This window comes from Paramacrobiotus metropolitanus, unplaced genomic scaffold (genome assembly GCF_019649055.1).
Source record: "Paramacrobiotus metropolitanus isolate TYO unplaced genomic scaffold, Prichtersi_v1.0 Parri_scaffold0000014, whole genome shotgun sequence".
In the NCBI taxonomy this organism is placed as follows: domain Eukaryota; kingdom Metazoa; phylum Tardigrada; class Eutardigrada; order Parachela; family Macrobiotidae; genus Paramacrobiotus; species Paramacrobiotus metropolitanus.
The window spans coordinates 629,860-646,361 of record NW_026570234.1 but is presented as its reverse complement, the minus strand read 5'-3'; the positions used below and the strand labels follow the sequence as shown (position 1 = coordinate 646,361).

Genomic DNA, 16,502 nt, shown 5'->3' with positions numbered 1-16,502 from the left:
TTATTCACGATGTCATCATGCCATAACTGTCTTGATTATCTGATATTATCCAAAATATGGTTATGACTCCGTTTTTCTTATATTAAGATAATACCTGTAGTTTATAATTTTGCGCAAGATGACCTGATAATAAGCACATGTAAGCTTTACTTTTAAAAGAATGAATCATATTGTAAACTGCAGTTGACAGCCTGTGGCACTTATCGAGCATGGTAAAACGTGAAAATTTGGCAGAAACTTCTGCCTTCAGGCTGGACATATAAGTCTCGTTACGATTCGTGACAGGGTCAAACTAGAGCGCTTTTCAGTAGCTTGCACTACAGACCATTTGAGAACCCGCGAAAATTGGAAGATTTCGTTAGAGGGTAGTTTGTCTGTCAACAATATTGTGTGAAATTGCTAAAATGAATTCGTCGGGCGGTAGCGAAGGTTTAGGACAGCGGAAGGTTGCCGTAATCGGTGCCGGTATGGCGGGACTGTGTACATTACGGCACTTCGCGCCTGATCCTAATTATGCCGTTGTTGCCTTTGAACGGATGAGCACCATTGCCGGCATTTGGAACTATCCAGCCCCAGAGTGTGAGCAGTTTGCCGAACTGGACGAACCGGAAACATCATCCCGCTACTGTCGAATTTACCGTGATCTGAGGTAGACAGTGTAAAATTTAAACTGTTGTACTGGATTTTTGATTTTGAATTAAGGTTTAACTTACTCATATTTGTACGTACCTGAATGTGCTTTCAGTAATCGCACCGGAAAATTGGTTTGACTGTTGTAGAACAAATTCTCCTCGGGATCTTACTGGCTACCCAGATTTTCCGTTCCCAAAACAGGACGAAAGCTATGTCAAGAGAGAGATGGTCGTTCAATATTACCATAAATATGCCAAACATTTTGATTTGCTGCGGCTTATAAAGGTATGGTGGTTAATACTGGTTGCGCCTTGAATATCCTCCAACTTACTTTAAGAACTTGAGATTTTGCTTATACATAATTCAAGTTGCAATGCAGGAATAGTTTTTGTACTGGACGTACTCTGTAGTTGTCTATTTGCATAATACTAAGTTCTTAATAAGCAGTTATCTGGAATCATTAGCTGAAGCTTATTTTTTATACAGTACAGTACCTCTCTGTGTGCATGTTTTGCATAAATTTGTCTTTTCATGATTCAGATAAATTTTACTTTTGTGACAGTTTCGTCATCAAGTATCTTTCGTGAAGCCCATTCGAGATGCATCGGGTAAGGTGAGGAAATGGCATCTTGAGGCACTGGATTTGGAATCTGGACGGACTTTCGCAGACGAATACGACATCGTTGTCGTTTGTAATGGGTAAGTTGTTCGTTCATGTGATGCGAATCGTACAAATAATAATTTAGTTGTCAGCGTCCGTCCGTTATTCACAAAACAGATTTCCTCGTTAGTGTTTGCCTTCTCTGTCAGATGTTTATGAGTGCCTGTTCGCTTATCCTTTTTCCAGTGCATAATTAACGATTCCTCTATAGAATTACAATCACGCCTCGTCGTTGCCATTATGTCTCTGCTGACTACAAATAATGTTATATTTTAGTCATTATCATAAGCCAAACATTCCCAAACTGGAAGGTATTGAGAATTTCCGCGGCCGAATAATTCATAGCAGCCAGTACAGAATTCCTGAACCGTTCACTAATAAAATCGTCCTGGTGATCGGCGCACGATCTTCGGCCATGGATATTGCCTGCGAACTGATTCCCTATGCCAAACAGGTGAGTGAAGGATTTCGTTTCACGCTGTATCTGAGAAGAAAATGCAAAATCAAACTTTCTTATTTTATTGCAGATAATTGTCTCTCGTCGCTTCCAAGCATCCGTCTTCAAAGACAAATTTCCCAACGTCACCGAGACAACCGAACTGACCAGTTTCGGGCCGGACCACGTCGTACTGCGCGACGGCAGCATCCGCCCGGTCGATGAAATCGTACTGTGCACCGGTTTCGTGTACGATTTCCCGTTTCTCTCCCCCGACTGCAATGTGCACTGCACCCGTGGCCGCGTCTATCCGCTGTACCGTCACCTGATCCACTGCGAAAATCCCAGCTTGGCCTTCGTGGGACTGGCCAACATGGCGGTCTTCAGTCACGTGGCCAACGCCCAGGTGCAGTACTATAAAGCCGTACTGGACGGACGTCTGGCGCTGCCCAGCACGCCGGAAATGCTGGCCGCCTCGGAGAAGGACCTGCAGGACAAATTGGCAGCCGGCAGTCCGGAACATTTGGCTCATGAGATGACGGTGTCACAGTGGGATTATATGGAAAGGCTGGCTAAGGAGGCGGAGTTTCCGTCGTACGAGCCCTCCACGAGACGGTTGTTTGAGTTGAATATCATGGGTATTCGGACGATGCCCTATGGGTTCCGCAACTTCCGGATGGAAAAGATTGACCGGGATAATTTTGTGCGGGAGCCGATTGAGCCGGGCTCCAAAGCCGCGATAGCCAATGGTCGACCAACGACGACAGTGCCTAATGGAATCGCTTCGTAGTTTTATTCTTGTAACTCAATAACCTGATTGTTGTGACTTCTGCAGTTTTAATGGCTTTTTTAACTGTGCACGTTTATATATACTCTTATAATATTCATAAGCTTTTGTTGCATGTCAGAGATGCGAGTATATGTTTTTGTCGGCGTCCGTCTCTTGCTCAAGTTCAAAGACGATTTCTAATTGTCCACAGAAACTGAAGTTGCCGTAACGTAAGTAATTTTCTCTTCCCATATGGGAGCAATACGATGTACGTACTTTCGTCTTCGCCATGCGACCAAGTCAGATACCTTAAACGTGAGTCATGCCTGTAATGAGGGTATCATTTCCAAAAAGACAAAATATGCCATAAGCAGACATCCTATAAATTACCTTGTTCGAGTCGCGCTTATATGACCCAAGGGCTGCTTTCCAATCCGGTTTAATTCCGCTCCTTTAACCTGCAGCAAATATATCTCGTTCTATGTATGGCAGTCAATGGTCATGCTTTTGTAACTGAACATATGTACAATATAAACTGCCATACTTGCATTTAGATTGTTTAATAAAAATTGTTAGAATTAGAGATGTTGATTGAATTGTTTAAGTAATTTCCCAGATCAATCGCTTTCGCTGACAACTGATCTGCTCGAGGTTTTTCTATTTTCTGTAACTATGCATCCAGAAGGGACAGGTGTCACTATTCCGGAAGGAGCCGAACCACCGGTTGTGCGGAAGATAGCCGTGATTGGAGCTGGAATGGCTGGCATGTGTGTTTTGAAACATTTTTCGGTCGATCCACAATACGAAGTTGTGGCGTTTGAGCGGTCGAATGTTATCGGTGGAATCTGGAATTATCCAGCGGAATGCGAAACGAAGACCGATTCGACGGGACTGGAACCACATTATTGCAGAATGTATCGCGAGGTGCGGTAAGTCCAGATAAGGCGTATACATACAGTACGTTTCGGAGAACGAAAAAACTATATGTATACAAAGTATTTTCCGTCTAAATTATGTAGTACTCTGTACTCGAATATTAATTTTCCCGAAGTTACATACTCGTATGGTAGAAAGTTCTTGATGTAAATAATTAGCGGATTTCGTCCAGGCTTAACTCGCCCCGATGTTTGACTGGATATCCTGACTTTCCATTTCCCAAAGGCGGCGACACCTATTGTCCAAGGGAAGTAGCTCTGCAGTATTTCCAGAACTACGCCAGAACGTTTGAATTGCATAAATTCATTAAGGTCAGTGGGCAATAAATAAAATATATTGGTGGATAGGTGGTTATTTAGGTGGATATTAGGTGGCCTGCAGGTGGATATTTGAGTACTCAATTTTACTGTTCACGTGCATACTGTAACAGCATTTTCTAGTATATGTACGTAAATGTCCATGATACAATATATGACTTTTCGAAGTAAAACCCAAACGATCTACACCGTTGATTTGCTACTCATTGCTTTGGGATTGGTGCTAACGCAAAAATTGATGCGATAGTTTCGCCATAATGTTTTGAATGTCACACCGGCAACTCGAAATCCAGACGAGAGCGTGTCCAAGTGGTCTGTCCAAGTCGAAAATCTGCAAACCGGAGAAACGACAGTTGAGGAATTCCATAATGTTATAATTTGCAATGGGTATGCACGCATCCTTAAATAAATTTCTTAACGTCAACTGTTCAGAATAGTATTTTTGTGGACACACATTATATTGTGTAATTTTAACATATGTCGCTGTAATACATCCTGTAGCAGCCGCTCTGATTTATCATGCTCAGTGCCACTTGTTCAAATCAGAAGCTGTTTTAATTTACCTCTGTTTTAGACATTTCCATAAGCCGTACATACCTCCCATTTCTGGATTGCAAGATTTCAAAGGCCCTATTGTTCACAGCGGCGAATATCGCTCTGCTGAAGCGTTTCGCAATAAAACCGTGCTGGTTATTGGAGGAAGATCTTCGGCGAACGACGTTACATTTGAACTCATTCCTTTTGCAAAGCGGGTAAGATAATAATTACTTCGAAGCACTATTTTCATATTGAAATATTAATGTGGATGTTATAAGAATGCCCACAATATCATCGCAATTCGTACCCAGAACATTTCCCTGTGTAGTTTTGTCGTTTCTGATGGCGAAACAAGAGGAGCAAAATTTGGGTTACCATGTATACTAGATTACGATAATCTGGCGCACTGCGTAACTGATAAAGTTTTACGTATTTCAAGGTTTTCATATGCCGGCGTATCAAGTCATCCGTTTTCAAAGGGATTCCCAACATTGAAGAAGTCACGGACATTGGGAAGATTGGCGCAAATTACATCACATTCAGTGAAGGATACACTCATCCCATTCATGCCATTATACTCTGCACTGGATTCCTATTTGACTTCCCTTTTCTGTCGAAGGAGTGCGAGGTCACCGTTACTCGGGGCCGAGTATTTCCCATGTATAAGCATATGATGCACTGCTTCCACCCGTCGTTGGCTTTCATGGGACTGGCTAACAGGAATTTGCACTCGTAAGTCAAACATGCTAGGAAGTGCTCCAAAACTTAACCATACATAATTTATTATTACTATCAAAAACGGACATTCGCACCATATTGTAACTCCGTACTGAGAAATAATGATAAAGAACAAAAACTTCACAATTAAAGCTTGTTTAATTTATTAATGTTTATTAATGTTAAAGCTTGTTTAATTTATTGATTAAGTTATTAATGTTTAATTCACTTTGCGCGATTTAAGCCTAATCAGTTTAGTCACAGGCTTCTATCGTAATCTGTATTTCGTACATACAGTTAATTCTACTGCATATGTCATAAAGAAATGGACTTTTGTGAATGTGTACTGAATGAACACTTATTTTGCGAAAATTAATATATGGGCATAGTATGAACGTTAAATCGCATTAAATTTTGCATGAACTGAGGTTTTGAACTGTTAAGTGGAAAGAAACTCAACAACATTTACGGGAAAATTATTTTGTAGGTTTGTGTGCAACTACCAAGTTCGTTATTACAAAGCATACCTGGATGGAAAGTTTGAGCTTCCGCCCGCTAGTGAGCGTCTAGCGGAAATCAACCAAGAGCATCGGGAGCGCTTAGCGAAAGGTCTACCTGAGCATTACGCGCATGTTATGACGGTGACCCAGTGGGATTATATCGACCAGTTGTGCCGCACAGCCGGCATGCAGTCGTATGACCCAGTGGTTAAAATGATCTGCGAAAGCAGCATCGAAGAAATACGTAAATCGCCGCACAACTTTCGCAACTTCCGACTGGAAAAACTAGATTCAAAGAGCTTTTTGCATATACCAAATACGTTTTTAACAGAGCGGCAGCGCATGCAGTGCCTGAGTGAGGAAGAACTGCGCAGCCTTGCTAGAAGATACCCACACTTTGTTGTACATGCTTCGACCTATCGGAACAATTTTCGTCTTCCCGCTGAATTGCGAGGATAACATTCGACTTCGAGCCTTATGTTTTATTTTTACTGGTTATTGTGCTCAGGTCGCCAAATTGGTATAAAATGTGCAAAGCCGAGCATATCATGATATGGTTTCCTTATTTATCAACGCTAATAGGAACAGCATTCGCTACACCAGAAAAAGTAAACGCTTCTGCCCAAAAGAGTTGTATTAACACGTACTCCGCCAAAATCAAAGAGCAGTTGACCAACATGAACTTCAGATTTAAAAAATTACTTCCCGCGATGCAGCATGCGTAAAAGGCGAAAAATGTTTACCTTACCTGGAAAATTTTAAAAACAGTGATAAGCGCAATGAGAGCACCTGACTGCAGTGCTACTTTGTGTTGAATTTGGTGCTTATACGTAAACATAGGTACGGTATATCTGTGCTATACTTGCCGAAATGCTGCATTACACGGCTTATATTGCACCTGACGCTCAGGAGTAGCAGGTTGAAATGGATAATAAAAAGGCAGTTGCAACTTTTTATTTACTTTTTATGGGCTCGCGTAATAGTGCCGATGCGTTGGTTCAAAGTTTCAGTCAATGTATTTTTGCTCAAATTTTCCTTCATCGTGAAATTAAAGACATCATGGGTAGAGATTTGCACCGTAAAGGCAAAACTGATCGTTTGGTTATTATTGCGCTGTTTAAATCTTGTAAATAAAGTAGGATACAAAGAAGTTAAGCAAACTTATGTTTATTACGAGGAGTTACTAACTCATGATAAAATTATAAATCACCGGTATTCTACATTACCATGCCAGCCGGAAGCTTTCGCCACTTTCGAATTCGAGATTTTTCATCTGTACAAGCAGAAACGGCGCTGTTCATCTTACTGCGCCTTTTTTTATTCATATTAGGTAAGCCGTTTGCAAACAAGTCTTACGTACAATAATATACGTGCGCGTTTATTTATTCAACGAATTTTAAAAAGAAGGTAGTCTGTCTATGCAGCATGCAGATCAGAATGAAGTACTGTACTTTCGAACTATACGAGACCGTAATGCGTGATTAATTTTAGCGAAATCAGAAATGATCGAACAAGTATACTAAAGCGTTGCGCATTAATTAGTTTGGTAATTGATACTGCAGTAACAGCTATTTACGTATTTTTTTCATAATAAACTTAAGTGTGAATATCTAGTGTTTTGTTTATAAAAGAAAATTTCCTTGCGGCCGGCCCTTAAACGAATCTTAAGTTTGTACTTATAAACGTAGTACTGTTTCCGAGCGTAAGAATTTTGTAAATATAAAAGTGTCGTGTTAACTAGCTTTAGCTATTATTATGCAGTAGCAAAATCTATGAAAATTATAGGTTTGTATTGCATTTCTGTTGATGCCTCCATTTAGGGACTTTTACTGGATATTCTGCTGGAGCTCGATCGTGTATCTCCGCAACTCTCGATATAAATGATTCTGTTTACGGACTGATAGTGTCCATTCAGTTTTGCGGACTGTGTGCTGGTCTAGTAATATTTTCTACGGTTTTTCATAATCATCGTCCGATGCTGTCGGCGCTGACGGTGATGTCCAACGGGATTTTCATCATTTTGATCGGAATCGTCCTTAATCATTATAATGACAACAGAACTCGCAGCGGAAGTGATCCATTAGGAAACAACGAATCTAATTTCAATGCGACAGCTTTGTTGTGCAATGAGGATTGGCTAAGAAGCACCAATCATATGCAAAATGGTTACCGCTTCAAGGACATCGATGCGCCCAGAACGGGGGTGTCGGTGACTTTAGGGATTATTTTCGGGGCAGTTGGGATGACAGCCGGTTTACCCATGACAATGATCCTCAAACGCGACAAACAACCAGGTCCGGAATGTCATTAAAACGGACAAAATTGTTTTATTGGGTTTTGACTTTTGATTACGGGTTTGTAATACCAAGTCGTACGCAACGCAATACGTGACCGTACTGTCCGAGTGTCTGTGGTAGCAATTAACATACAGTACTGATACGCTTTTGGTACGCGTTTTGAAAAAATTGCAGTTCTACACTACGGTATTCTATTTAAGCTTTCCAGTGTCTAAGTTTACGGGAACCTCCCTATATTTGTTTTTTTATCTCAAACGTAACTAATTTTTTTACTAGTTTTTACTGCTCTTGTATTCAACGTGGGAGCGGCAGCAGGAATGCTTCTCCCCAGGCCGGCTGCCCAGTCATCGTTTCCGGTTGAACTGGATATTAACGCCAACACTGTATGCAGCTCCGGATTTATTCTCTGCGGATGCGCTATCTTTCTTTTGGGAGCTTGCTTCAGTGTGAGTACGTTTGTCCAGTGTATACCATAGATCTGACAATAAGTATATTGTCTGGACGGAAAAAAGTGTAAAATTGCATGTACGCATGTACTTCTTTTCTGGGAGACTAATCAAAGTCGGAAAGAGCACGCGAACCGTACGCGAACACGAGTACAGTAATGGTCAAAGCAGTACGCGAACCATAAACAAATAAAGCGATGAAAAAGTAAAATATCTTATACCATGGCAGTACTATACTGTTAATAGTATAGTTCTGCCATGCTTATACAATCAATTTTAATTTATCCACGCAGTATTTTTCATAAGCATTCATTACGCATGAAGAATGATTAATATAAGTACACTCTTCCTTGGACTGATAGGGCTTTCCGAGTGGCACACTTCTGAATACAGATGATCCTTGCGTGGTGTATATCCCCGGAAATCGAGCTAGTTTAAGAGGTAACAACATCAGGTTTCTGTAACAACATCAAGCAGATTTTAACATAAAGGTTATATACAAAAAATAACATTGTATTGCAGATTGTTTGGGCAAACTCGGAATACTAATGCGAAAATGTGGTTTCTGGTGTGTGGTTGCAGTTATCGCGGCTGACTGCTTGTATATAAGCGGTACGACATTACATTGTATACCTTTCTAGTTACCCTCGATCGTCATATATATCAATGTTTTTCTCAAAATTGCAGTGTACATAAATATTTTTCCAAAATTTCTAAGCGTTTACTTTGATGTTTCATCCCTTACATCCGGCATCGCAACAAGTAAGGCCTCACTTAATATCTTCTTACTGTAAACGTTAAAAGTGTCGAATGATGCCTATTCTAGGTTTATGCCTAATCTTCCCGTATGGACTAGTGGCAGCTTTAATTTACGTTGTGAGCACTCGCTGGCACCAAACCAAAAATTTTATTATGATCTGTACGGTCTTCGTGTGTACTGGACATTTTCTGTTGCTCTTCGTTCGGTGCGAATCTTCTGTCTGGAATCAAAATGCCGTGGAATCTCAAAAAGAGAAGTACAGTAGTGCATAATATTGCTTATTTGTCTCTGTTTAACATATCTTTTCACTAACAGAGCATGATCTCAATCAAAAACCTCTGGACAAGGAAACCCGTTTTTTTCTTGCAGTCGAATAATATTTAAAAATATCTGCAATGACAAATGTGGGTGCCAGACTTCATTCAGCAGCCTCCGGCCAGTGTGCCATAAAGAAACTAAAGTAACCTTTGCATCGCCATGTCACGCTGGATGTTTTTCTTGGACAGCCGATAATGAGGTACATTTGCGCACAGCTCGTTCAGGGATAAGTAGGTAGGTATACATACATACATCGCTACCGCTACATACATACATATACATACAAGTAGGTAGGTATTAATTAGTTTTCGCGTATACAAAAAAATTATTGGTAATTCCTATTGCGACGATGACAAATTAACTAATTTGATGGTTATGGCTACCACCATAATTAAGTTTTACCAGGACCGACTCCATAGAGTTGGTCCTAGTTTTACATATTACAACTACTTCTGTTATTGTTTAAGACTTTTACAAATTGTGAATGCGTTCTGAATGGAAAAGATGACCTTTTGCCCCCTTTGGACGTGTCGTTGTCACCCGGTGTATGTTCTCGTAATTGTTCCGTGGGATTCTGGATGACGATACTGATTACAACATTATTAATCAGTTTTGGAGGTTTTGTTCCGTTAATTTTATTGCAGCAGTGGCAGAAGATGTGGTACGCGCAGAAATTGTTAAATTGATAAAATTCAACAGTAATTTTAATTTCTTTGCAGTGCAATCCTTATCGGAGCGAGTCATACTTCTTTAATCCCGAAAGTGGCTTTCTTTTGTTTGATTTTGCTATTTGGAATTGTGCCGGCACCCATCATTTCCGGATTATTGTTAGACTCGACATGTGTTTTAAAAAACGATGGACCATCACCAGACTTATCCGCGGCAACGTATACGACGTGTCTCCTTCACACTTCCGATAAGCTGGGAAATCGTCTGTATGGGTTACTCCTCTTGGCGAAAATCGTTATTTACACGCTTTACTTTACGGTACGTATAACATTAAAGATCTCGCTTGCTGCGAGCAAATGCGGTTTTCCTGGTCTACGCAGGCTCTCTATTTAATTACGTAAAACTGATGTTCCTGTCTTTCTAGACATTCAAATACAACAACCTATTACACGTACAAAATAATGCTCCGGAATCCAGTGTTCAGTACCGTCCGATTGTCAATACGGATACACAATAAATTTGGCGCGGCCGATTGTGGATGGTCAGGAACTGCAGTAGCATAAAAACATTAAACTAAAACATCAACACTGCTTTCGCGGTCAATAATCTTGTTATAGAGTCCGAATCTTCAATGTGAATGCTTTCCCGTTGTTCCAGCATCATTCGTGTTTCTACTGAGCGTATCAGCTAGTTAATGAGCTTTTTCACTGGGATTTATATTATAAGCCCAGCTAATAGTAGAATATTCTAATGTGCAAATGTACTACTGTATTGTTGAAAAGAAAATTTTTTATTAAAACATCCAGATACAGAGCAAAATTTAAATTGCACTCAGCAAAATAATATCACAATAGTGATGCTACTGTACCGGCTTTGCTGCGGCTGTGGTACTGCAATTTAAATGATTACACAAAGTAAAGTTTGTTCTACCACACACCAAACAAATACTCCCAGCCTAACTAAGAGTAATTATAGTAATTTTGTGCTTCTGCACTCTTTTTGTATCCTTAGCGTAACCTTTCGGGTACATTAAACATTTTATCTATACGTACAAACTCACAAAACTCAGTGATGCATCTAACTACGCTTTTAGGAGACAGAAAAATTGAATTAAGAATTTGCAATGCACAGTGCTCTAATTTTTCCTTTTCGCTAACTATTGATTTCCTTCTGGCATCCTAGCAATTTCCGTGCCAAGCACTCACTGTTAAATTGGTCCTTAACTATTCAAATGAGCAACGGCAATGCAGTTCCCATAATGCAATACATAGTATTCCAGTTGGTTGCTGGCGTCTTTAAATGTTAAATTGATCAGAACTGTACGGGCCAGTAAAACAACGAATTAGAAAAATCTCTTCTTAACGATCAGCCCATCAGCCGCACAGTGGCACAGCACAGTCGCATACTTGGGATCCATTACGCTCCGTTCATGTCCGCACTTTAAAACGTCGCTTTGCATGCATAAACTCGGCGTATAACTTTGGGACGACAAGATACATGCAAATGTAACTAGCTGCTTAAAATAGCCGCGTCGTCGCTCTGTGAATGATGATGATGCCCGTTTGATCTGTTTAGTCTGCTTGACATTTTGCGTTTAAAATTTCATATTTCGTCGCTTGGGATGATAATGTACACCATGCAATATGCACGACACTTACGGGCGATTCATCGTCATTCGGTTGCTGAGTTTTTCAGCATTACTGGCGGACTTCCTGACGCAGGCGGTCGCTGATACCTGTCCATGGCAATGTACATGCACAGAATTCATCCACAAAACATCCGCTGTTGGCTTCGAGGTAACCTTATGAAATCATACTGCTCGCAAGATAATATACTTATATTTAGAGCATTACAAATGGCAGGAATAATTTTGTTATGATGTATTTTGCAATGACCGCAAGCTTTCCACTTAATTCTGTAGTAATTACGACTTACTACAACACATAATTTTGCTCCGTGATACTCAAAATGTGTATAAACGTATTCGGTTATTTCGGTATAATGTATATCTTATTTACTTATGTAAACCATATGCACACTAAAATTTATTTATTGTGTTTTAAAGGATTAATCGTGTTTATTTTGCTGCAGTCCGAAAGCTTAAATCATGCACTATGACGAGTTGCATATATTTAGTTTACTTGAATTCTTGTAAACATTTGAAGTCCATCTAAATTGTATTGGATTAAATAAATAAAGATGTTGGCAAGCAGTGAAATTAAGAAATTCTTTCTTAGGTGTCATGTAACGGAAGAGACCTAAAACTTCTTCCGGTATTTCCGCGTAATACACTGACGATCGACATTTCCGGAAACAAATTTACCAAAATCCCGACAAATTTTTTTCCTCGTTTGACCCATCTGCACTCGCTATGGTTGGACAATAATAAAATTGCAACTATTGAACCGTTTTCGTTTCGTGGGATGCAAAATTTGGAAGTGGTATCAATAAGGAACAATAAGGAATTGAATTACCTTTCCAAATTCTCCTTTTCCGGGTTGCGATACGTTCACCGGCTGATCATAACGGATAATAACGTAAGTGATTTTGTAGGTTTTGTATCAATTTGATCCCAAGCACCTGTACCGTCATATTTTCGGTAAAGCATTAGCTGGCCTACTGTAGTTAGGCTGCTCGTATTCACAGCTGGGGTAAGTTAAATTTGTTGTTTGTTAAAGAGCCGTTGATCTTTATAAGCATTAACAATCAAATTTTTGTTAGGTTTTATTTGAAAAAACCGATGGCTTTATTTGTACGTTTTGTTGGCGGAAGGATATAAGATAAGTGGCTCAGACACATTGTATATACATTTGCTGGGGTCATAATTAATTGGCGCTACTCGGTATCATTTGTTATGCGTGAAATTGAGATTATGCAGTTGAATCGGCATCTGCTCCGCTTAAAATTACAACAAATTAGACTGTACCCGGGAGCTAATTGTTTTAGCTTTATAATGTGCATGTTTGGATCTTGCTGCAGATTTCCTGGATAGAGAAGAACGCCTTTTACGCCACAGCCTATGTGGACACGATCGCCCTGTATGGCAACCCAATACAGGAACTGCGCCCGGCAGCCTTCAACAATCTCAAGTATATCCAACATTTCCGGCTGCCAGTCGGCATAACCACCATAATTCCCGGATCCTTTGCCGGCTTGTCGTTGGTGCAGGACCTGACAATCGAGAGTTTAAATATTACACTCTTCCGGCCTGACACGTTCTTTAATCTGACCGATATTACGCATTTACGCATTCACGACTCCGCCATCCACGCACTGACCACGCCCCGCGCCTTGGCCGGCATGGAGCGGATTAATGCACTGATATTCGGCCGGTGCACCATCGGGGAGGTGGGACCGCAGATCTTTGAGGAATTCGATAAAGTGGCCAAGTTGCAGTTTGAGCGCAATCATTTTGTCAAAATACAGGAAAACTTTCCCGGTTCCTTGGCCCGCGTGGCGGATGTGGTGGAATTTCATGAAAATGACGCGGATTGTTGTAGCATTGATGTGGATTATGTACATCGCTGGCAACAGCTGGCCAGGACATCGCTGGTGGTTAGTGAGTTCTTGCACGGGATCATGTGCATTGCGCCAAAATGGGTGTTCGAGGAGAGCTTGTTTACGGTCAACATGTCAACGCTGCGAAATGCGTGTAGCGGTGCGCTGGACCGACAATACCAGGCTGAACTGGATGGCCGGGAAAAACAAAGACCGGCATTGAGTGAATTATATAAAGCGAAGAATTCTTGTACATTACTGTTATGCGAAGCGTTTTTTATTTTAGTTTCCATGTTAATTGTTATCATGCGCCCAGACGTATAGATTTTGGGCTTGGATTTAATCTGTGATAAAATCAGACACGAGTTTGTTATGGGGGATTAAATTTGTGTAAAAAGTTTGGTGTACCAAAATACACATACAGAGCGCCGATTTAATTAAATTGATCACATAATGGATTAATGTTTAAAAAAACTTAACAACCCTTGTAAAAATGTAGAGAATGCGTAAAAGGCATACGCGTTTCTCTGCACGTAGACAGTCATAGACCTGTTAGTATTACCCGGTTGTAGTCTTGTAGCTTTAAACTTGTGCAGACTAGTAACTGTTTAAAATACTGCAGGCATAGAATTTGCGTTTTATTTGTAATAACTTACGCTCGGTTCAGTTATTAGACATTCGAATCCTTTCCCATTAATATGGCTGTCTAAATCAGGCTTGGTAATATCCATTTACAACATCACAAAAATTACAGCAATGTACAATTTGCGGCACCGTGTCAAAATATTACGAAATTACTGTACAGATACAATGGTAGGTACAAAATATAGTGTCTTCAGCACTACAACATATACAAATACAATTTGTATATGAGTACATTCTATCAAAATATCCGTGCTTAGGCTAATATGATCATTGAATACAGCGCATATAAGAATTCGTAAAACTAAAACACGTACATACACACCTGTACTTACTCGATTGAAAAGTTCTACTGCCCAAAAAATTTAAAAGCAATTAACACTTAAACAAAAAAATGCAAACTGAAATCTACCAGTAGGCAGAATTTCGTGATTGAACTTTTTTCGCCGGTGTCCGAGGCTATTACACAAAAGTCCACATTTCGACAGCTTTAATCAAGAAATCTCCACAGTCACATAATGGATCACTGGAAAACGTGTTGCAACCTTGTGTTCGGCCACGATATAGACTTTCATCCAGCCAGATTGCAGCTGCCCCACTGTAAAAAATTAGAACAGATCTAGGCATATATAATATAGATATTGTATCTCGTGTGTACTATTTGTAAGTATGTATAGCTGAGTGAAAATTTTCTCATTGCGTTCTTTATTGCATAAATTTCTAGTTTTTCTACTAGTGTATATTGTGCTTTGCCTGCCACATCGAAAAAAATAATGCACATTGCCATTTCTATAGTAAAAAACCAAATTCAGATCTGTACACGGATTCTGTAGTACGGATATTGCTCTATGCTATTATGTTATCAACCTGACCCGACCAGTAACATGGAGTTACTGGACGATGAAAAATTTTCCGTTCTACGGGTAAAACACAATTAAACACAAACCTCGCACATCCGATTGTGAGGGAATCCAGCTCGCCTTTCATAATGTTGTAGTTGCTTGTATCCGTCCACTTATGTAAATGCCACTGCAAAAAAAAATTTTGTTCAGAGATATTGAGGTATTGGTTCTAATAATATTTTTATTTTCGTTTTTTATCGCGTTACGTTATTGTTAATTTGATCTAACGTCAGTTAGATACAAATACTTCAAATATAATCAAAATCGGCATAATGCAAGTTAATCCAATTACGCTAGCACAAATTCACAGTATCTGGGACGAATTAGTGTGGCTATTTTGATTCCCATACAAACTCATTATGGGAAGACACGTTTTGTCCTCCTCCGCAGCGTCGTATTACTCACAGTATTACCTTACATTAAGGAATCATTAAAGTACAAGTGCAACTATAGAAGCAATTCGGTGTGTAACTATACATACGCATTATCTGACGTGCCTCGATTTCCCGACAGAATACCATGCTTTCCCCGTTTCCCGTAAAGAACCGGGAGATTTTCGGAGGACAGGAGATCAGTGCACCGAAAACATGACCCTGAGCGTCCTCGATAATGATCAGTACCGGCGCTTCGCTGTCGCCAACCCGGCGATACAGATTATGCAGACCGTATCCATGCTGATCGGTACTATACGTCAAGTCCAGCTTCGCGAAGCGCGCCAGAGCCGGTAGTGATGTGGTTAAGGATATCACCAGTTCACTCAGATCATCGATGTTAAGAATCTTGCAGTCCTCAGCGTTCACTTCCGGTCCGTTATTGTCCACCACCAGCGGCGGATTCGATTTAACTGAGCTATTCAATAGACACGCGGGAATGTCAGCCCACTCGACAAATGTCCAGTCATCGTATTCGGTAATGCACTTCAGATGGGGTGGTGCGCCGCTGGAGCCCGACAACTCCAAACTGAGGCATGATGGGTTCTTTCTCACGGCCAGTATCTCGTTCGTACAGTAGTTGGAGCGCCGCTTAGGGGCGGGTTCCACGAATACTTCGAAAACTTTCCGCCAGAATGCAAGTCCGCCAAAAATGCAGCACATTTGATAAAGATGGGCGCGCAGGATTCTTTGAAAAATTCTCGATCGATAAGCACAATTACATGCAAAAAACTGTACTTTCATTACCTCAAATTCGCGTTGGTTTTGAGATATTTTTGAGACAATATTATTAAGCGTATTTACGAAAACGACCCGTTGAACTGGCGACAAACGACAACAGCGCGGCAGATTCTTCATATGCACAGCACGAAACGGATTCCGGTTCACTGTTTATGCCAGAGAAAGCTTTACATTAATTCCGTATCCACATATATTGCATAACTTTGAATAAGACAGCGCTCCTCTCTTGCTTGTGCATGACAAAACGATTCGTAGAACAGAACGCTGTCCAGTGTCCACAATAGCTTACCAG

General features: G+C 40.4%; 5 protein-coding genes and 1 long non-coding RNA gene across 8 annotated transcripts; 4 read left to right on the top strand and 2 right to left on the bottom strand.

Annotated features, from left to right (window-relative positions):
• Positions 1-119: 119 nt before the first annotated feature.
• LOC129584695 (uncharacterized) lies at positions 120-2,729 on the top strand. The gene is made up of 5 exons (XM_055476986.1): positions 120-649; positions 780-918; positions 1,196-1,332; positions 1,571-1,748; positions 1,822-2,729. The coding sequence occupies exons 1-5, from the start codon at positions 405-407 to the stop codon at positions 2,518-2,520; spliced, it is 1,398 nt and encodes a 465-aa protein (XP_055332961.1). The 5' UTR covers positions 120-404; the 3' UTR covers positions 2,521-2,729.
• A 280-nt stretch (positions 2,730-3,009) lies between these two features.
• Positions 3,010-6,048, top strand: LOC129584702 (uncharacterized). Its single transcript, XM_055476996.1, has 6 exons — positions 3,010-3,428; positions 3,608-3,746; positions 4,000-4,139; positions 4,327-4,504; positions 4,729-5,021; positions 5,494-6,048. The coding sequence occupies exons 1-6, from the start codon at positions 3,172-3,174 to the stop codon at positions 5,963-5,965; spliced, it is 1,479 nt and encodes a 492-aa protein (XP_055332971.1). The 5' UTR covers positions 3,010-3,171; the 3' UTR covers positions 5,966-6,048.
• A 438-nt stretch (positions 6,049-6,486) lies between these two features.
• LOC129584572 (solute carrier organic anion transporter family member 6A1-like) lies at positions 6,487-11,016 on the top strand. The gene is made up of 11 exons (XM_055476793.1): positions 6,487-6,836; positions 7,327-7,800; positions 8,080-8,249; positions 8,612-8,690; positions 8,772-8,861; positions 8,937-9,011; positions 9,076-9,265; positions 9,379-9,526; positions 9,795-9,988; positions 10,047-10,314; positions 10,421-11,016. Exons 1-11 carry the CDS (start codon positions 6,734-6,736, stop codon positions 10,511-10,513), a joined length of 1,884 nt encoding a protein of 627 aa, XP_055332768.1. The 5' UTR covers positions 6,487-6,733; the 3' UTR covers positions 10,514-11,016.
• On the bottom strand, positions 8,097-11,418 carry LOC129584574 (uncharacterized). Its single transcript, XR_008689905.1, has 3 exons — positions 11,202-11,418; positions 10,452-10,545; positions 8,097-8,707 (listed from the first exon to the last, which is right to left on the bottom strand). It is a non-coding gene; the product is annotated as an uncharacterized LOC129584574 (long non-coding RNA).
• Positions 11,079-13,847, top strand: LOC129584573 (relaxin receptor 1-like). 2 transcript variants are annotated; one of them, XM_055476795.1, is made up of 4 exons: positions 11,079-11,792; positions 12,234-12,533; positions 12,976-13,344; positions 13,423-13,847. In XM_055476795.1, exons 1-4 carry the CDS (start codon positions 11,640-11,642, stop codon positions 13,816-13,818), a joined length of 1,218 nt encoding a protein of 405 aa, XP_055332770.1. In that variant the 5' UTR covers positions 11,079-11,639; the 3' UTR covers positions 13,819-13,847. The 2 variants fall into 2 exon arrangements, with proteins under 2 accessions (XP_055332770.1, XP_055332769.1); XM_055476794.1 differs by having other exon boundaries at positions 11,081-11,792; positions 12,976-13,847.
• A 498-nt stretch (positions 13,848-14,345) lies between these two features.
• LOC129584782 (uncharacterized) lies at positions 14,346-16,382 on the bottom strand. 2 transcript variants are annotated; one of them, XM_055477097.1, is made up of 3 exons: positions 15,536-16,382; positions 15,083-15,165; positions 14,346-14,734 (listed from the first exon to the last, which is right to left on the bottom strand). In XM_055477097.1, exons 1-3 carry the CDS (start codon positions 16,325-16,327, stop codon positions 14,599-14,601), a joined length of 1,011 nt encoding a protein of 336 aa, XP_055333072.1. In that variant the 5' UTR covers positions 16,328-16,382; the 3' UTR covers positions 14,346-14,598. The 2 variants fall into 2 exon arrangements, 1 of the variants encoding a protein (XP_055333072.1); XR_008689917.1 differs by having other exon boundaries at positions 14,694-14,734; positions 15,520-16,382.
• Between the last annotated feature and the right edge of the window lie 120 nt (positions 16,383-16,502).